Consider the following 18171-nt stretch of genomic DNA (forward strand, 5'->3'; position numbering starts at 1 on the left):
TCTTCTTCCTATCTCTCTCATTCTTCTACTCATCTTCTTCTTTCTTCTCCTTCTATTCTTCTTCTTCTTCTTCTTTTAATTTCTTCTTCTTTTGAATCATTGAGGACAATGCTTCCCCTAAGTGTGGGGGGGGGGGGGGGGGGGGGGGGGGGGGGGGCTAATAAAGTGTCTAGAGTCGTAGTGTTCCCAAACTCCCTTGAACTTTATTCTTTTATTTTGTTTTTATAGCAAGAGGCATGACTAAGTAGCTTGTTTTTAATGTAAATATGGCATGAAATTTTTTGTTTTGTCTCTTCTCTAAAGGTTGTTTCTTGTACATAAAAGTAGTTTCTTGTGTTTCTTATGTTCTTGCTATGCCCATATCCTGTTTTAATGTGAAAATTCTCCAATGAGAAAAGCACCCGGTTGCAATCCTTGAGCAAATGTATGAATAGGTATTTTAAGGAACACGTTCTATCTTTAGTGTTAACGTAGACCCTTTAAAGTCTTAAGAGTAAAAGTAGTATAAGTTTGTGTGGGAAAATTAATCAAACTGTTCTTAATTGTTATATTCTTATTAAATTGTTAATGTTAAATGGGGCGGGAGAATGGCACCAACATGTGGGGGAAAGGACAATCCCTAACTTCCTAATTGTGGTGGTGACTCCCTAATTTGAACCTAAAGTGAAACAAATCCATCAATGCTAGGGGGAAAGGACAATTACATCCAAAAAGACTTCTTACGCGGAGATGAAACAAACAATAATTTTGCAGCACTACTTAGGGTGATTTTGAATCTAGGGGGAAAGGACAATTACATCCGAGAAGACTCCCTACGAGGATAGATAGCCCCTAAGCATCTGCAGCCCCTTGTGCTTAATTGTTAAATCTAATTTAATTTTGACTCAAATTCCCATCACTCTTATATGAAATGAAGAAAGGACTTTTCTCGGTTACTTTAGCACTAAGGATAGAACCTATTCCTCATAATATCTATCTTATACAGGAGCAATAAAAGGGTTGGACTGCACACACACACTCACTTGAGACTTGATGTTGGGTAGAATAGGTTCATGAGAAGTATTTGAAATTGTAATTAGTGTACTTGGAACAAAACCTTTCTTTGAGACTTATGTTCTTAATATTGCCATAAATCAATCTTTGTTGCTGCTATGTTTGCTGCCTTTTGCTTGAGGACAAGCAAAGATTCAAGTGTGGGGGAGTTTGATGAGTCATAGATAGTATAATTTATTGCCTTATTTAGTTTAGTTTTATTTTAGATTTGATTTAGTTTTATTGCATTTTATTTTATATTAGAATATTTTACTTCAAATTATGTTTTATTTTATTTTAGGAATAAATATATGGTGGAAGGTGTCTTGGAGCAAAAGAAAGAGGACTGGAGCAAATACAGCGCAAGAATACAAAGATACGGGACAAAAATATGTTCCCACCAAGTCAGAAGCTTGGCACGGCCAGTGCCAACATGTGGCACGGCCGTGCCACCTCCAGGAGTCTCTTTTGCTGCTTTTTCTTCGGGCCCAAGTTACCCTGTTGCAGCTTTACTGTTTTACCCTTTTAGTTGCTTAGTTTCTAAGTCGATTGTAAAGCTATAAATAGAGTAGCTCTCCACCATAAACAATCATCTTTTACTTTGTTTTATTTCAATTGCTATTTCAATAAAGTCTTTATTTCGTTTTACTTTCTTCTTTTGCAATTTACTTTTATCGCATTCTCTCTTCTTCCCCTATGTCTACGATGAACATGAGTGAGTAGACTTCTTTGTCTTGGGATCGTTGGATAAGTCTAATGACGTAATCCGGATCAAGCCAAGTCTTAAACCCTAATTAATTGTTACCCTAATTCCTAATCTAAATTCACCGTTTTAACATGAATTAATTATTATCAAACTGTGGAAGCGAACGCGGAGGGTTTGATAATGGTTAATTCATCATCACAGATATCAATTCATAAAGCGAACGCGGAGCTTTGATATCCGAATAAGTGAATTTAGACAAGGTTTGCGAAACATGAGAATAGTCTAGCAAACCTTGGGACACATAAAGTTTCGATCTTCAAGGGTCCCAAAGGCAATCACCCATGAGAATAGGTGTGGTTGTTGGAGGGATACACTCACTGACTTCGAGAGGAGCTGTGATATGCTAAAGAGAAACTTGTCCTTAGTAATTAGGATTAACGTTTAATTATAAGTTTAAGGCTTGCTTGTGAAAAGATTCGTTATTACGATGAACCAATGATCCCAAGGCTTTTTAATATTATTGTTATCTACCTTCAAAAACTGCACTCTCCCACTCCTTATTTCTTTCTCTTCTAATCAATTTCTAAAATCTAATTGGATTGACCAACTCCCTAGCGGAACGATAACTCTACTTACTACTATTACTTCGATAGGCCGTGCACTTGCGGTTTGGCCCTATCACAACAGAGATACAAGTTGAGACAACTGTTCTTGAGAGAAACTGAGATTGGAACTGGAAAAAGCACCAGAACCAGTTGAAGAAGAAGCACCAGCATCTGAATCTTCTTGAGAAGCAGCATTAGCACGAGGCTGCCCTCTATTAACATTGGGATATCCATGCTTCATATAGCAAAAATCAACTGTGTGATTTGTACGATTGCAAAATGTGCAATATCTAGAAGGTTTGTTTTGTGAATAACTCTTGCCACGCCCTTGAGATCTTCTAGTATCAGAAGCATTGACTTGAATGGAGGTGTCATCAGTGACACTCAAAGAAGGAATAGAAGCATGATTACTCTCCTCTTGAACAACCAAAGAGTAAACTTTGTTCAAAGAGGGAAGAGGATCAAGAAGCAACACTTGAGTTCTAACCACTGAGAATTGGTCATTTAAGCCAGTAAGGAACTGCATTATTTGATCTTCATTCCTATGAATCTTTGCAGTTCTAGAAGCAACACAGCGACACTGATGAACACATACACAGTTTGGAATAGGTCTGTGTGAAGAAAGTTCTTCCCAAAGGGATTTCATTTCAGTGAAATAATCCAAAACACTTTTATCACCTTGTTTCAAAGTGTTAATAGAATAACGCAAATTTGCAATAGGAATACGATCTATCTTGGAAAAACGCTCTTTCAAATCAAGCCAAACCTCAAGAGCAGTGTCACAAAAAACAACGGTTGGTGCAATTGAATCTGAAACAGAATTGATGAGCAATGATTGCACCAAATGATTACAACGTTCCCAAGCTGAACGATTCAAATCTTCTTCATCAGGCACATGAATTGTACCATTGATGAAACCGAGTTTATTCTTCGTTCCTAAAGCACGTTCAACAGTACGGCTCCATGCAATGTAATTGGAACCAGTGAGCTTAGGAGTAATAGAAAGAGAATTAGGATTCTCACTAGGATGAACGAAGTAAACAGATTCAGTATCAGGAGAAGAGTTACGAGGCGCCATGAAAATGCAGAGAAAGCTTCAAGTTGCAGAAAAACAGAGCATGAAAAGCTTCAATGAAGAAGATGAAGAAAAAGTGAAATTGTGAAAAATAATGGCGAAGCAAGGTTGAAACAACCACAAGAAGTAAGAATCACGGTGGATAAACAAGAATCAACACCGGAAAAGCAAGAATCAACGATCAAAATGATGATCGGAGAAGAAGAAGATGCAGCGGAGAAAAACGGTTACAAAACCGTTATGGATCGTAACAACCTTTCTCTTGTGGAGAGAAGGCGCGTGATACCATATTAGGAAGCAAGATAAAATGAACAGTAGAGGATTATTATTCTTTGAGAAATGATTACATCAGGTATATATACATAAGAGAGGGAGCACTATATCATAGTATGTGCATGCAATAGTATATAAAACCCTAATGGACAATTACTTGCTCAGCAAGTAAGAGCTTGTAACCAATAGAAACTAATCATTCTCATCACTCTGTGATAGTCTTGAACATGGGCAGAAGGGATGATTGACCAGGACAACAATTTTTTAAAGACATTAAAATTATTATTTTTATTTGGTACTTAATACTATATAAATATTTTTTTTTTCAATTTACTTTGATTAATTCTATTAGAAATATATTTTTAGAGAACTTTGATTATGAATGAAATTTTGCAATAAAAATTGCAAGAAGAAATATATTCAAATAATTAAAAGGACACAACTCTGTTGATTCGTCAAGAGAGCAAAAATCTTAGAACTGGCCTTGATTGGACTCTTGGGAGTGTGCACTGCGATCGTCTGATTCAAAATCGATGGTTCAAATTTTAAGCTTGGGTTTCAGGTTTAAGAGAAATTATATTATACATCGTCTGATCTTAAAACTAGATTTATTTTAAAACTCCTCTAAATTGAAATTATTTTAAAACTGGGGATAATAAAGTTAAAAAAAATCCTTCTCAATCAGTCTTTATTTTAAAACTCCTCTAAATTAAAATTATTTTAAAACTGGGGATAATAAAGTTAAAAAAAAATCCTTCTCAATCAGTCGAACAATGATTTATTAGGTTTCATTCATTGTTGGACCAGAAAGTTGAATCATGGGGACCGCTCATGGATTTGCTATAGTGCCAAAGATCATAATTATTACTCTTAAAATAGTAAAAAAAAATAAAAAAAAGTCACGATGAATTTTTTTCTTGAAGATTATGTGTTCGTAGCACATAGATTCAACCTAGAAATTAATCTTATTATGAGAAATTGTTCTAACAAAAACTAGATTTTTGTAAAATCTCGGGGCAAAAAAAAAGAGGTAAATTTCTTCATCTCCTTCATTTTTCTCTCGGTCCTTCTCATAGCCCTCTATGTCTCTTTTAATATCTCTCAGTTATATTTTTATTTTTCTAATCAAGAGAGAGAGAGAAAGTTTAGGATATATATATAGTTAGGAGAGGAAATGATAGAAAAGTGAAGGAGAGAATCCACATATAAAAAACACTTTATAATACATACTAAAGAAGTTGGAATTGGATGGGGGTACTTAAATGGAAGACGAAAAAAAAGTGAAGGGAGAGGTGTGTATAACGTACGCAATGTATAATGTATAGAGAAAATTGTGTATGGTTATAGGAGTTAGGAGCACCATTTAGGCACAAATACAAAAAAGAAAGGTAGAAGAAGAAAAAACTAAATGAAGTTAATATTTAAAATAATTAAATTTATATGATATTTTGTGCATGCGCCTAAATAATTTTTATGGGGTTGTGACCACCAACATTTCTTCAAGTATAAGTAGGGATAGTTTGAATATTAAAATATTTTGAAGAACAAGGAGGTGGCTATGTCAAAACAAGGGTGTTGGGGTAACATTTTCGTAATATAAATTCAATTTGGGCTCTGATAGAACCCTTGTAATAGTGTTATTCGATATTGATATGAGTATTACTTTTCCCACCCTATAAGATTATCGCGCGCCCTGTGTTTTTTTTTCCAAAAATGTCCTTGAGGTTTCCGGATTTCATAATCCGGAATAATGTTTTCCTTTGTTATAGGGTGAAAAATGGAGTTGCGGATTTTTTTGGATTTTGTAATCCGGAAACTTCAAAAATAGGACGTGTTACATGATGTTTCCGGATTACATAATCCGAACACCCTCTAAACACCATTTTTTCCATGGTGCTGGTGCAATCCGGATTACGTAATCCGGACAGCAACAACACCAATTCTGAACATGTTTGTAACAGTTTCATATCACATTTGCCTTCATGTATTGTTACTAGTTCTCTTTGTTCTTGTGTTGATGTATGATTGAAGGGAGTAATACATAAAGTAATAAACGAGAAAGTTGAGAATCTCTTTGTATTTCTAACATATATAATATTTATTCTTACATATTATTTGATAAAATATGTTATTTGAAAGATATGTTGATGGTTCATGCATGTAGTTAATGTTGTTGTTGTGATTGAAATACATGACTTTAAAAATCATATTTAATAAATGGGGAATTAATCATGTGTGTACTTTTAGCAAGATATATATTAGTGGTTTAGTTTGTATTGAAATCCATTACTACAAAATCATGTTTAGTTCATGAACATGAGAGAAAATCAATTGTGTGATTTATCTAATATTCAATTTTTATTTCTATTTAAAGTTAATTATCTATTAATTTTTCTTATTTAATTAACAAAGCACACCTTCACCAAGGGTCGATAAATTTCTAAAATGATTCTCTATAATTTGATTCAAGTAAGTTGTGTATCAGCTCACAACATTAACTAGAATATTGCACAACAACATTAAATATTGTAATGGTTGTTTTTAGTAGGATTTAAGTCGTTTAATTTCCAAGACATTTCATATCAACAAGAAGAATAAATTAGTCGCTTATATGTAAGAAGACTTTATCAGTTTCGAGAGAAAAAATAGGTTGTATATTATTTAGTGTTGTTGTTGTAGTGTTCTTTAGATTTATTTGTAAGTTACGAACAGTGGCGGAGCCACGTTAAATCCAGGGTGTGCACTAGCAACCCCTCAATTTGATAATTCCTCACCTATTATCATGTAATGTTCCCTTATGAACCCCTCAAAATATGTGTTTGCACCGAATTGCACCAACACTTCCCTCTTTTTTATGTTGTTACTATTATTTTGCAATACAATCTACTTTTTGAGGTAGATTTGTTGTTTTACCATTCGATTAGAATGATAACACTTGAACAAAACATTTACAGGGTAAATTTATATTACAACACGTAAATATATATACTAAATTTACTTAATGAATATGTAAAACTATGGTACTAATAATATATAAGATACTCAATACTAACGGATTAAAAAAAATGTATTCAATATTAATCCATGAGATTTAACTAATTATTAATCAATTTAACTGATATCAGTTACTCTAGAATTATTTGGTTAGAAATATATTCTTCAATTTTGGTGGCCTAGGTTTGAATGATACACTAGTATATCGGAAAAAGATTAGAGTATTACTTTTCCCACCCTATGTTTTTCCTCGCGCGCCCTATTTTTTCTCCAAAATACCCCTAGTCCGGATTATATAATCCAAAGTGATTCCGGAATATTAAATTCGGATTTATACGACTATTTTGGCACTTCATCCACCCTGACGGATGATGATGTCAGTTATGAAAATATTGTTCCGGATTATATATTCCGAAAGAGATAGATTATTCCGAATTATATAATCCGAAACGTGTAAATCACCCCGTTGAAAGTCAACAAAAGGGGGGTGGTGAATGATGGTTCCGGATTATATAATCCGGAATGTACTAAACATGTCCGGATTATAAAATCCGGAATGCATCAGTACAGAGGCAGAAGCCATCTGTTTTGGCTGAGCCTCTGTTTTAGAGCTGATTCAGTCAATTTTTTTGGCCTTTGACCATATGCAAACCAACAAAGCAAACTATAACATTAAAATTAACAACACAATATAATTTTTAAACTTTAATAAAACATAATTATCCAAATGGTACATAACATAATTATCCAAAATATTCAAACATTAAAATTACATAAAACACAATCAGCCCCTAATAATTACACCCGTACCACCTCCGCCTCTGCCACCACCTCTGCCACCACCCCTGGCACCATCAGTAGCTGCCCGACGACGGTAAACTTTTGCATCATGCACCTCTCTCAAGGCATCCTCCAAATGTTGCCATTCCTCACTCCCTTTCGGCACCAGACCGCTTCTCATCACAACATAGATGTGGTCTCTGATGCGGCTCATCCTTCCACTAAGCTGTAAGTACGCAAGGTCTCCATCATCTTGAGCAGCTTGGGCATCAAGGACCTCACGCTCTGGTGGCCTCGGCACCGGTACCGGCATGTTTGGGAGAATCATGCGTGGATGAGACACCTGGTAAAACCACTCGATGTATCCATCTGCTACCTCCACACCATGGACTGCAATCTCTCCCAACTCCTGAGGTGTCAGCGTATAATCAAATGCATGCTGAAAGCGGTTTGTGATCTCCGCCAAGTTAACATCAACAGGTGCACTCTGAACGGGATGTCTCGGTATGGTCTGAACAAACCCAAATTGGCGAAGCACCCTCTCCGGCAGATATCTCACCATGCGCTCTCCGCATCTCAGCCATCCAGAGTAAAGGCTGACCCGCTCAAACTGACGCACCTGACGGTGCACAGCATGTGGGGCCATGACTACCCTCGTCAAATCCAGCGCATCTAGATAATTCCTGTAGTTGTCCACCGTGCCTAAACCCTGCAGTGGTAAAAAAAAATCATCGCGCGGGGATACTGATGCTCTACATATTCGTCCCAGACATCCTTGCTTCCCATACCTGGGAAGTGATGAAACACCCAAGCCTGCACCAAAGACAACCACATATAAATATACAAACCACATACACTTACATTTAAAAAAATAAAACATAGTTCTTAATTTATACCTGCAACAAACTCAGGTATCCTGCCACCTGACTGGTGTTCCAACGTGCAGCATTGTTGAGCTCCTTATACAAGTGAGCTAGTGCCGCAGCTCCCCATGAAAAACCAGCACAAATATCAATGTCTCTGAAGTACTTCAGGTAGACAACATCCACAACCCACTGGCTTTTGTCACTGAAGATCGTGATGCCCACCAAGTACAACAAATATATGCGGACAGCCTGGTCCCGCAACCTCCGCACCTCCTCAGTTACACCATACTCGGCCGCCAAATCCCTCTGCTCCTTCAACCGTTCCTTGAATATTGTTTCCAAGTAGCTAAATATGCAATGTGCACCTTTGGTCTTCTCGACCTCTTTAAGAGCATCACCCAGATCAGACCTAAGTACTCCACCATCCATTCCACCGCCTCGTCCCGTGATATGGACCCGTGGGACAGGAGCATGCCGTCAATGGGGATATGCAACAAAGATGCCACATCATCAAGTGTGACCGTCATCTCCCCAAACAGATGGTGGAAGCTGGAAGTCTCCTCGTGCCACCTCTCCACGAACGCACAAACCAGCCCATGGTCAATAATGGTGTAGCTGGTATCCTAGAGCCAACCAAGGCCTGTGGCATGCAATCTGTTCTCCCACCACCGTGCAGCCATGATAGGTCTAGTGTCATCATTATGCATCGCTTCTATCTTCTTTCCGTTGTTGATGCATTTTAATTTTCCTCGCCACTGCAAATAATTAAAATTAATAAAGTGAGTTTAAACTCATGTCTTCACAAACATATTTAACAATAAATAAACCAGTAAGATTTAACGGTACATAAACAGGCAGTTTCAGATATAAAGCGAGTTTCAGATATAAAGTGAGTTTAACAGTACATACCACGCCATCAGCCGCCTTCCTGGCCACGTGCACATGGTACCTCCAAAGCAGGTCAGTCTGGTGTGGGCCACCGGGATAGTCGTGTAGTGGCTCAGGGTCCACCACATTCTTCTTTGTCCTTCGCCGTGGCTCGGCATCTTCCATTTCCTCGTCCATACCATGCAGCTCCTCCTCAAACTCCTGCTCCTCCATACGCTGCAATTCCACATCAGCATGCTCCTGCTCCTGCTCCATATAGTGCTGATGCTCCTGCTGATGCTCGACATCAGGCTCGACATCAGCACGGCGTCCCCTACCACCCCGATGCCTCGGAGGAACACCACCTTCCTCCTGCAGCCGTCGAGAACGCTCACTCCTATGGGAAGCATGCCCTGCCTCCCTTACGCATCGGATATTAGATGTTGAACCTTCTGTAACATTCAAATCAAACATCACAATCAAACAACACCATCAAACAGCACAAACCAGAAGCAAAACAACATTCTGGGTTTGTCCGGATTTCGAAATCCGGATGAGCAACAACCTATTCCAGAAAACAAAATCCAGATTGCATTCGAATATAATTCAAAAAAAAAAACGAACTAATTGAACTTGCATGTGTACAGAAATCGAACTTACCTTCCATGATGTTTGACAAGGGTTGAAATGCGGTGCTTTTGAGCAAGAAAACTCCAAATTTGGACAAGATTTGTGGTGTTCGGAATTTGGGATAATGTAGAGAGAGAGAGAGAATGGGGAAAGTGAAACTGTAAAACTGTAAAAATGGGGGGGTGAAGTTCCTTTTATATTTCGCAATTGTCCGGATTCTATATTCCGAAAAATGTATAGATGTTCCGGAATATATAATCCGGAGGGCATGTTGGTCATTTGCATAGGGCGCGCGAGAAGGCCATAGAGTGGGAAAAGTAAATCCCAAAAGATTATCTTATGGTACGGTGACCCGGCATACTAATTGATTCGATGATTATTTCAAGTTTTAAAATATGAATGACATCAAGAAAAAGTGAAATACTTTCTTTAACCATAGAAGTAAAAACGAATCGTAATTTATTGACCTTAAATATAAACAAATGATACCAAATTCAAGTATATTTAAATATTGTTGTTATTTGTTTTCAAAATATTCATTCTTTATTCTCATATTTTCGAGTCAACTTATATCGAGAGATATGTGTTGGCAACATTGATAATGAGTTGATTATTCAACGATTTCAGAATATGAAACCACGTAGAGGACAATCATGAATAACTATGTACGTAATTTTTTAAATTTTTTATTATTTTATATATATTATGATAATTATTAATTAAAGTTCAAAATTTTGAACCCTCTAATCTAGGGTCTTGGCAACACCACTGATTACGAAGAGAGATACATGTGTTTATTTTGATTCGTCATACATGAAGCCATATTAATTTTTTCTCAAAGAAGTCATATTAGTTCTTTTATATATTAATGATTTTTTATTTATTTATAATTTTGCAACTTAATTTTTTTATTTCTTTCGCACCTCACCCATTTTTTTTTAAGCTCCACCACTATGCATAAACGATTTTTTTTAATAAGAATATTTAAAGATGGTCGGGGTTATATACTATCTGCAGGTTTGATCAATCTGTCCTATATAAGGTTTGATCAATCTGTCCCATGTTCAACAGGTCTTGATTTAATTATATATTATCTGCAGGTTTACCCTCAAGGTTGGGATAAAACATACTGCTTGAGATAGCTTGATGGTTTCAACGAAATCCAGCTTTTTTAGTGACAAAACTTACACGGTGAGTCCATAAGTCTTTGTTGTGCAGTACTTGTTTGGTGTATGACTACAAAACCAATAATTTGTTACATTTTCTATCTCCGTGCATTTGTATACAAGCAATTTTTTGTATTTTATAGTGTAGTGATTTTTTTTGTGTTTTATCTTTCATTCGCTAGTTTTAACGTTCGATCATTTTCATAAAAATCATGCAAACAAATTGGAATAGAAATTGTTGTAACAATATTGTACCATTTTGTAATTTAATTAGTTATTTCAAATCAATCAGTGGCTATATATTATTGCATTTTATTATCTTTTAAAGTGCACTCTTAATTCTAGAGAAAATTAATAACATGATGGTGAAATACTACCTCCAAAATAAGTTTAGAATGGTTCCTCACTTTGCAAGACATTTATCATTTCTGTTCTACTTATTTTAAGCTTCGATAAGCATTGTATACTAGGGATAGAAGCAAACATACATTAACTAATTTGATTAAAAGTGGTTGAGTTCTTTATTTAAAGGGTGGTTATAAAGAAGTCATAGAGTAGAGTAATAAATTGAGGCACGAACCGGTGTATGTTATGGTCTTATGGATGGGAAAGAAACATGACAGGTTTGAATTGATTGACTATGACACTTTCTCATCGTCCAAACCGATTAGAAAGCTGTCATATGATTGGTCTTAATAAATTGAGAAGCCAATGTGGCCTTTCCCTCAATCATTTCCATTCTACTAACCATAATAATAAATGATTGGTTAGAAAAAAAGCAAAGAGATGGAGTTTTATCCTCCTTCCAATCCTTATCATAAAAAGTAGTAGTAAATGCTAACGAGTGCTCCTGAAACATTTTTTAAACACATAAGGTAGTAAAATTTGTATATTTATTAGAAATTCTTAAAAAGTGTTCTGGAGTACTTGTTAGCAAGATGTCAAGACCCTAATAAATAAAAAAAAGATTTTGCTAACGAGTTTCTCTCAAGCACTTTCTAAAGATTAAAAAATAAGAAATTATTTCATTAAAAAGTCAAATATTTCAATTTTCAATATATTGATTACATAAATTTTCATAAAAAATTATCATTTTTTTATGATAAAAAATTACAATTTAAAAGTCTTAAAAAGTGTTCGAGGAGCACTCTTTAGTATTTCCCTAAGAAAAAAACCAAAAATATTAAAATCAAAACAGTCATTAGTCGTTGTAACTTTTGAATATTTTTACAAATACTTCATCTATTACGAAATATAAGTAAAAATGAGTCAAACAAATTTACATGTTTTGCTCAAAATTTGGTCCAAATATATGGACTTTCTTTGACTTACTTGCTTATATTTTAGTACGATACGGACGAAGTAATACTTACGGAGTATAACTTCATAAAGAATCAGGAAGTATTAAATATACCCACTAATATTAAAAAAGACAAACATTAATTAAGAGCTGCAAAACTTTTTAAGTACATCAAATTGGGACTTTTTCTTATAAAAGACTAAAATAATTTTTAAATTTTTTTCTATAATAAGGACAGGAGAAAAGTAGTTAGTATAGGAAGCCTTAATTATGTTCATATACTAAGCATTTAAAAAAGTCATATCAATCTTTAATATATATCTCTCCTTATATATATATGGGCAAATGCTGCTACATGAATCAGATTCAACTCTTCCCAAAAGATAATGGGGTCTGCACCACCAGCAGAGCAGCAGAAATCACAAAATGATCATGACTGCACACGCCGCAAAGAAAAAGGAAGATTTTATGCTTGGTATGTATACATCTTATGATTCCAGTTCTCTTTATTTTCTTTCTTGTTTTTCAAATTTCTCTCTTTGCTACACACAGCACACTGATCAATTCACTCTTTGATTCAGTTTCTTTGGACTCTTCTGCTGTTTTTGCTTCCATGATTGTTGCCGATGCAGTTCGGAACGCACCTGCTGTTGCCGGTGCTGCTCGGAACGCACCTGCTGTTGCTGTCGCTAGATTGCTTAATTTCCAAGATACATATGACAAGTTTATGTTTCATTTTCTGCTGTTGTATGAATTGATGATTTTGAGAGCCATTAAGGAATAATCTTTGTATTCTTTAATAAATTTTAGTTTTTTATTTTGACATGAGGATTGTAAGGTTTTGCTAATAATACATTACCTATCAATAACTAGAAATCAATGTTTCAATTCAATTTCAATAAATCGCAATGAACATTTTCTGCAGTTCCTACATCCATTTATTTCATAAGAAAAACCATAAAGCATTTGGCATTGTTATGTGTTGATAAAAATAACCTCTATACATTTCAACGAAAATAGCGCTGATACATTTACTTATCTCCACCGTCGGTGCAACTGATTGGAAAGGCCATTCCAATTCTCTCAAAAGAATTGAAAAGCCAGAAATGTCATATCATCTTGTGAAACTAGACACCTAGGATAGGGTTCCTCTTTTCATCTATTTCGATGTTTAGTAGATGTTGAGGGTCTGATCCACTTGGACCCTCCGAGTAAAGAGTTGGAAGGTATGCATTGTATGCTGGCAGGTAGCGAGAAACAAAATCCCTCACCTGAAGAGAGCACAAACGATGAAAAACATCATATATTCATATTTAATAAAAACATAAACCGTGCGAGCAACATACCTCATCATCAGACATTCCAGGATTGCCTGCCTCCCTCATAGCAATTTCAGCCTGCAATTTAAATGGCACAATGCATGCATAGATGTTACAACCAGGATCACAAACTTTGTAATTTCTGAAAGAGAATGTGAAAACAAGCTACCTGCAAGCGCCACTGGTAGACACAGCTTGGGTCCTTAATCTTAATGACTATCCATGACTGTATATATTTGTCCCACGCATCATAATACGCTTCGAGGTTTTTATTTACAATTTCTAGCTGCAAATTAAGAACCGTTTATTATTTCTTTATACAAAAGCGTAATTCATTGCCAATTCCTCAACTTATAAAAAAAAAAAGTAGAGAATTTGCATAAGCAGTAATTCCGCAACATAAACACAAGGTGTATATTAAGAAACAAAAAAGTAATTTACTGATCCTAACCTGGGGATCAACAGCTTTTACAGCTTCAACTGGAAGGGGCTTGAAACCAAGCATCCAGCCTTCAAACAACACAACCTAAAAGTATCATTCGTGCTTGTTAACAGAAGGATCAACACTTATTTATGAAAGTATATACTCAGACGAGGTAAAGGACCAATTTTTTTATGGCAAGAATAATGCTACATTACCAACTATCTTGAGGAATTTGAACGAACAACTTAATTATTTATTGAATAAGTGATTCTCATGTGAGAGCTTATGCTGTAAATGCATATGTTTACTAAGCTACTTAAATATGGATATGCACATTGAAGAGGTATTAGCATTCTCAAGTATTGTTTTAACTATAAAAATAGGATTTGGGGATGAATGAGAATAAGCTCCACATGAAGTGGTTTAGATAAACTATCTTAGAGAGCTTATCCAAATAAGTTAAAAACAGCTGAGAGGAATATCATAAGTTATTTTTATAAGCTTTTTCAAAGACATGCGCAAGTCTCTATTGTATCATTTTTTTTGCCAATTGAACTTAACATTTCAGAAGCAGTTCAAAAGTTACAATTAAAAGACTCTCTTACAGTAAGGGGGCCTTCAATTTCAGGCCATGTCGAAGGATCAGCACGATCACCTCTTCCACCAAAAGCAGACTGCAAATACCAGGCAATTTATTATTAGCTAGCAACAAATTCAAGAATGTTTAAATGGCCAAAATATGCAAATTCATGCCCTTACTTTATCATATCTTGGTAACTTCATCTTGGTACCTGGATACTTCAAATAAAAATAAATTATACTTAAAATACAAGATAATAAAGGAAGAAAAAAGAGAGTTCAAATAATCACCTTCTTTAGACATTTTGGTTAAAGCTGTCAAAGTTTCAACAGAAAAAGGAAGATCATGGCTCCCAGCATTTCCACGAAACTGAAAGGAAAAAAATATTTTAGCTCTCATTAGCACAATGTTCCTAAATTATACTTAATTGGCCACTTCTCATATATCTGTGTAATTACCTCAAGAAGTGCATTTCCTGGATTAGCTTCTCTTAGTTTATTCTACAATCGAAGTACACTTCGTTATCTCGAAAGAAAAAGAACAAGTTGGGAGTACCAATTGATAAAAATATATTAGAAAACAGCTTTTGTATACCTGGCCTTCAGCCGTCAAATAAAAATCATCAATAGATATTGTTGCAGACTTCCTGAAAATTTTAACACACAATAGCAATGTGTTAATTAATCTCTTTTTATATAGTCATCAACATAACAGATAAATTCAAGATCACTATTGCTTCAAAGCAAAAAGCATACCTGCCAATCATTTGGAAAAGGAAGTCAAGAGCAAAGACGAGGGTCGTCTTTCCACAGCCTTGAGGAGCACTAAATCCAATCTGAGTCATACAAAATGAAAAAACGATGAGGCCCTTGAACATATTTTTCCTTACAAATCCTAAAGTTATATTTACAGTTAAAGCTTATTGAAGGAAGACATATGTATATACCACTAAAGGAGGTATATCTTCTTTATCTTTGAATTTGGCCTGATGCTGAGCAATCTCACTTTCACACCAGAGGAAAACTGGTATATAGTAATGATAAAGCCTAACTTTTTGAGGCTCTGTCAAGAACAATTCATTAAGCTGAAACAGTCTGCATAGTTGCAGCCCATACGACAACCACTTATCTATAGACTCGGCCACCTTCTCTGGCGTAAAACCAATTTTGTCAAGCAAAGGTCCTGAGCAAATAAATTCATACAGATCTTGGACAGATGAAACTTGGGCAGGTGATGAAGGAAATACTGAATATACAGGACCCTTCTTGTGCTCAATGCTGTCAGCAGTGGAACTACTTTGCAGCCATGAACTTCCATTGCCTGCAGGAAGTATTGTAATTGTAAATTAAAGATTTAGATGATATATGATGAGATAGTGATTTCTGTGTGCGTCTAAAATAAGACCGCACTGCATTCATAAGAGGATTGCGATAAATACAATAAATGCCTATATAATATGATTGCTAACTGCCCTCATTGTTCCAACCTAGTGGTTTCGCTGCGAGGACATTTTATATGGAATCTCAGGTCACCACATTCCCCCTCCCCGTGTCTGTGTTTATTTGAGTATGTGTTGGCCACTAGGCCAATTTCCTAATTCCAACAGAATAGAAAGTGTTCTGTGCTATCTGTGGCTCTCCGACCACCACCCCCAAGGTGGTCCTTAAAGGTTCTGATTGAGGAGGGACTGTCGACAGTGAGCCACCGATCAGTGCCGACGAATCTGGCGACTTTGGTGGTGGGACCAGCTGTCAAAATCTTGCAATGAGTGGTTCACTGTCCGGTGGTTTCATTGGCGTTGAAAGGGCCAGCGAGTTCTGTATTTGCTGCACGTCTCTGACTACCACTTGTGAACTGCCATCCAGCAGGTCAGACCAATTTGATGCCAACTCGATTCACACGGTAGCAATTAACAGAGAAATTAGACCAATAATAGAAAATCGAATGTATATTATTTCAGAAAATAAAAGATAACTGCAAAAAGATGAATATCCTAATGCTCACGGACCCAAACTCCTACAGAGACTAATCCCTCGAAGTTAACTATAATTCATTCAAAGTGCACTTTCATACGCACCCGACAAGATTAAACCTCAAACCAAATGTTTCAGGGACCTAAGTACGAAAACATAGCTTCTAGTATTGTTTTTATAACATAAAGACCAAACATAAGAATTTTCTACCAAGTTAACAAGGCCTAAAACTTATCTCAGAGAGACATAGTAGTGTGACATGCATCAATCATCAAACAAGCTCAAAACTAGTAGAGAAATATTCAATTCAAAGACCTTTTAACCTATCTAAGTAAAAACTAATATAACAGTAACACATGCATATAAAAAGACTAAAAATACAAATTAGTTCATCAGGAATATGAATTTGAATTAACTAAGGTTGAACAAAAATGTACCTGACTTAGAGAAGTGGGTGTGAACATGATTAGATAGCTTAGAAAGTGTGGGGGAAGAGTGAGAAGAAAGAAGAGAAAAGTGACATAAAAAAGTAGAATTAGAAGAAGAAGAAGAAGAAGAACATAAAGAAGATGAAATTGTTGTAGGGTGCAATGGTTGAGAGAAAACATTCAAAGTAGCCATGTTTGTGTCTCTCTTTTCTGTTTCTATCTACTTTTGCAACAAAAAAGTCAGCAAAGGATCTTAGCCGCCACGTAATCTTTGCCTATTCTTGCTCTCCTCTGGCCCAACCAACCACAGATTTGCACCAGAAAAAATAGAATAATACATTTACATAAACAATTCTATTCTATGTTTTTTGAGAACCTATTCTATTCTATCTATACATGTTGTATTTTGTGTATGGAATTCTATTCTATTCTATCTTCTTTCTATCTATATCTATAGTTAATAGTGTATGTACGTTTTAGTTTTCATATGGTTCACGTAACAATTTGTACCAAACTTCTAACTATTTATAACAAAAAAAAACCAATATATCAGCTCTATTCCTTTCAGAATCGGAGGTTAACGGTAAAAAATTGAAGTAAACTAGTTAAAAAAGTCGCAAAAAACATACAGTAAATACAAAATGAGACAATTCGTAGAATCAACACACCATTCATAGAAGAGACATCGTTCCCCTTTTGTATTAGGCAAAAACCATGTCTACCATTGTATTTTAATAACAAAGCCATAAAAACTGATCTATGATTCTCAAATAAAAATTAAGTTTACCTTGATCCATGGTGATTGAGTAGAAATAATCTTGTTAATTTCAATCTATTTCTTCTTTGCAAATCACTTTCTTGAGAGTCGAGACTAACTAAAGATAAAAAAGTTATATTTTTAAGAGTGAACACCGAGTTAATAACTCTAATCAAGATATAACAAATTATAATTGGATCTGACTCATTTCTTTCTAGACATTTTCTCATCTCTATCTCTCCAACCTTATTTCACATAAATCAAGGAAATGTTTGTTGATATGCTGAATATGTAAAGTTTAGAGTTTAGATTGATTTGTATTCTATTTTTAAGTTTGAAAGTGATAATTATTTTAAACTATTCTATTTTCTTTTTACAATAATCACATTAATTCAT

At 35.3% G+C, this 18171-nt stretch overlaps 2 protein-coding genes and 1 long non-coding RNA gene across 5 annotated transcripts; 1 reads left to right on the top strand and 2 right to left on the bottom strand.

Moving 5' to 3' along the window:
- Positions 1 to 7330: 7330 nt before the first annotated feature.
- LOC146951382 (uncharacterized) lies at positions 7331 to 8807 on the bottom strand. Its single transcript, XM_085747351.1, has 2 exons — positions 8362 to 8807; positions 7331 to 8278 (listed from the first exon to the last, which is right to left on the bottom strand). Exon 2 carries the CDS (start codon positions 8109 to 8111, stop codon positions 7470 to 7472), a length of 642 nt encoding a protein of 213 aa, XP_085603477.1. The 5' UTR covers positions 8112 to 8278; positions 8362 to 8807; the 3' UTR covers positions 7331 to 7469.
- On the top strand, positions 8554 to 13218 carry LOC146951383 (uncharacterized). Of its 3 annotated transcripts, XR_015027899.1 has the most exons (4): positions 8554 to 10170; positions 10929 to 11019; positions 12659 to 12769; positions 12876 to 13218. It is a non-coding gene; the product is annotated as an uncharacterized LOC146951383 (long non-coding RNA). The 3 variants fall into 3 exon arrangements; XR_015027898.1 differs by lacking the exon at positions 8554 to 10170 and having other exon boundaries at positions 10923 to 11019; XR_015027897.1 differs by lacking the exons at positions 8554 to 10170; positions 10929 to 11019 and having other exon boundaries at positions 12633 to 12769.
- LOC146951384 (P-loop containing nucleoside triphosphate hydrolases superfamily protein) lies at positions 13161 to 17217 on the bottom strand. The gene is made up of 12 exons (XM_085747350.1): positions 17028 to 17217; positions 15564 to 15937; positions 15373 to 15452; positions 15212 to 15263; positions 15076 to 15117; positions 14908 to 14986; positions 14797 to 14828; positions 14643 to 14711; positions 14065 to 14139; positions 13783 to 13899; positions 13641 to 13691; positions 13161 to 13565 (listed from the first exon to the last, which is right to left on the bottom strand). The coding sequence occupies exons 1-12, from the start codon at positions 17209 to 17211 to the stop codon at positions 13422 to 13424; spliced, it is 1299 nt and encodes a 432-aa protein (XP_085603476.1). The 5' UTR covers positions 17212 to 17217; the 3' UTR covers positions 13161 to 13421.
- Between the last annotated feature and the right edge of the window lie 954 nt (positions 17218 to 18171).

This window comes from Medicago sativa, chromosome 2, assembly GCF_051527215.1.
Source record: "Medicago sativa cultivar Bolivia chromosome 2, Bolivia_mono, whole genome shotgun sequence".
NCBI lineage: Eukaryota > Viridiplantae > Streptophyta > Magnoliopsida > Fabales > Fabaceae > Medicago > Medicago sativa.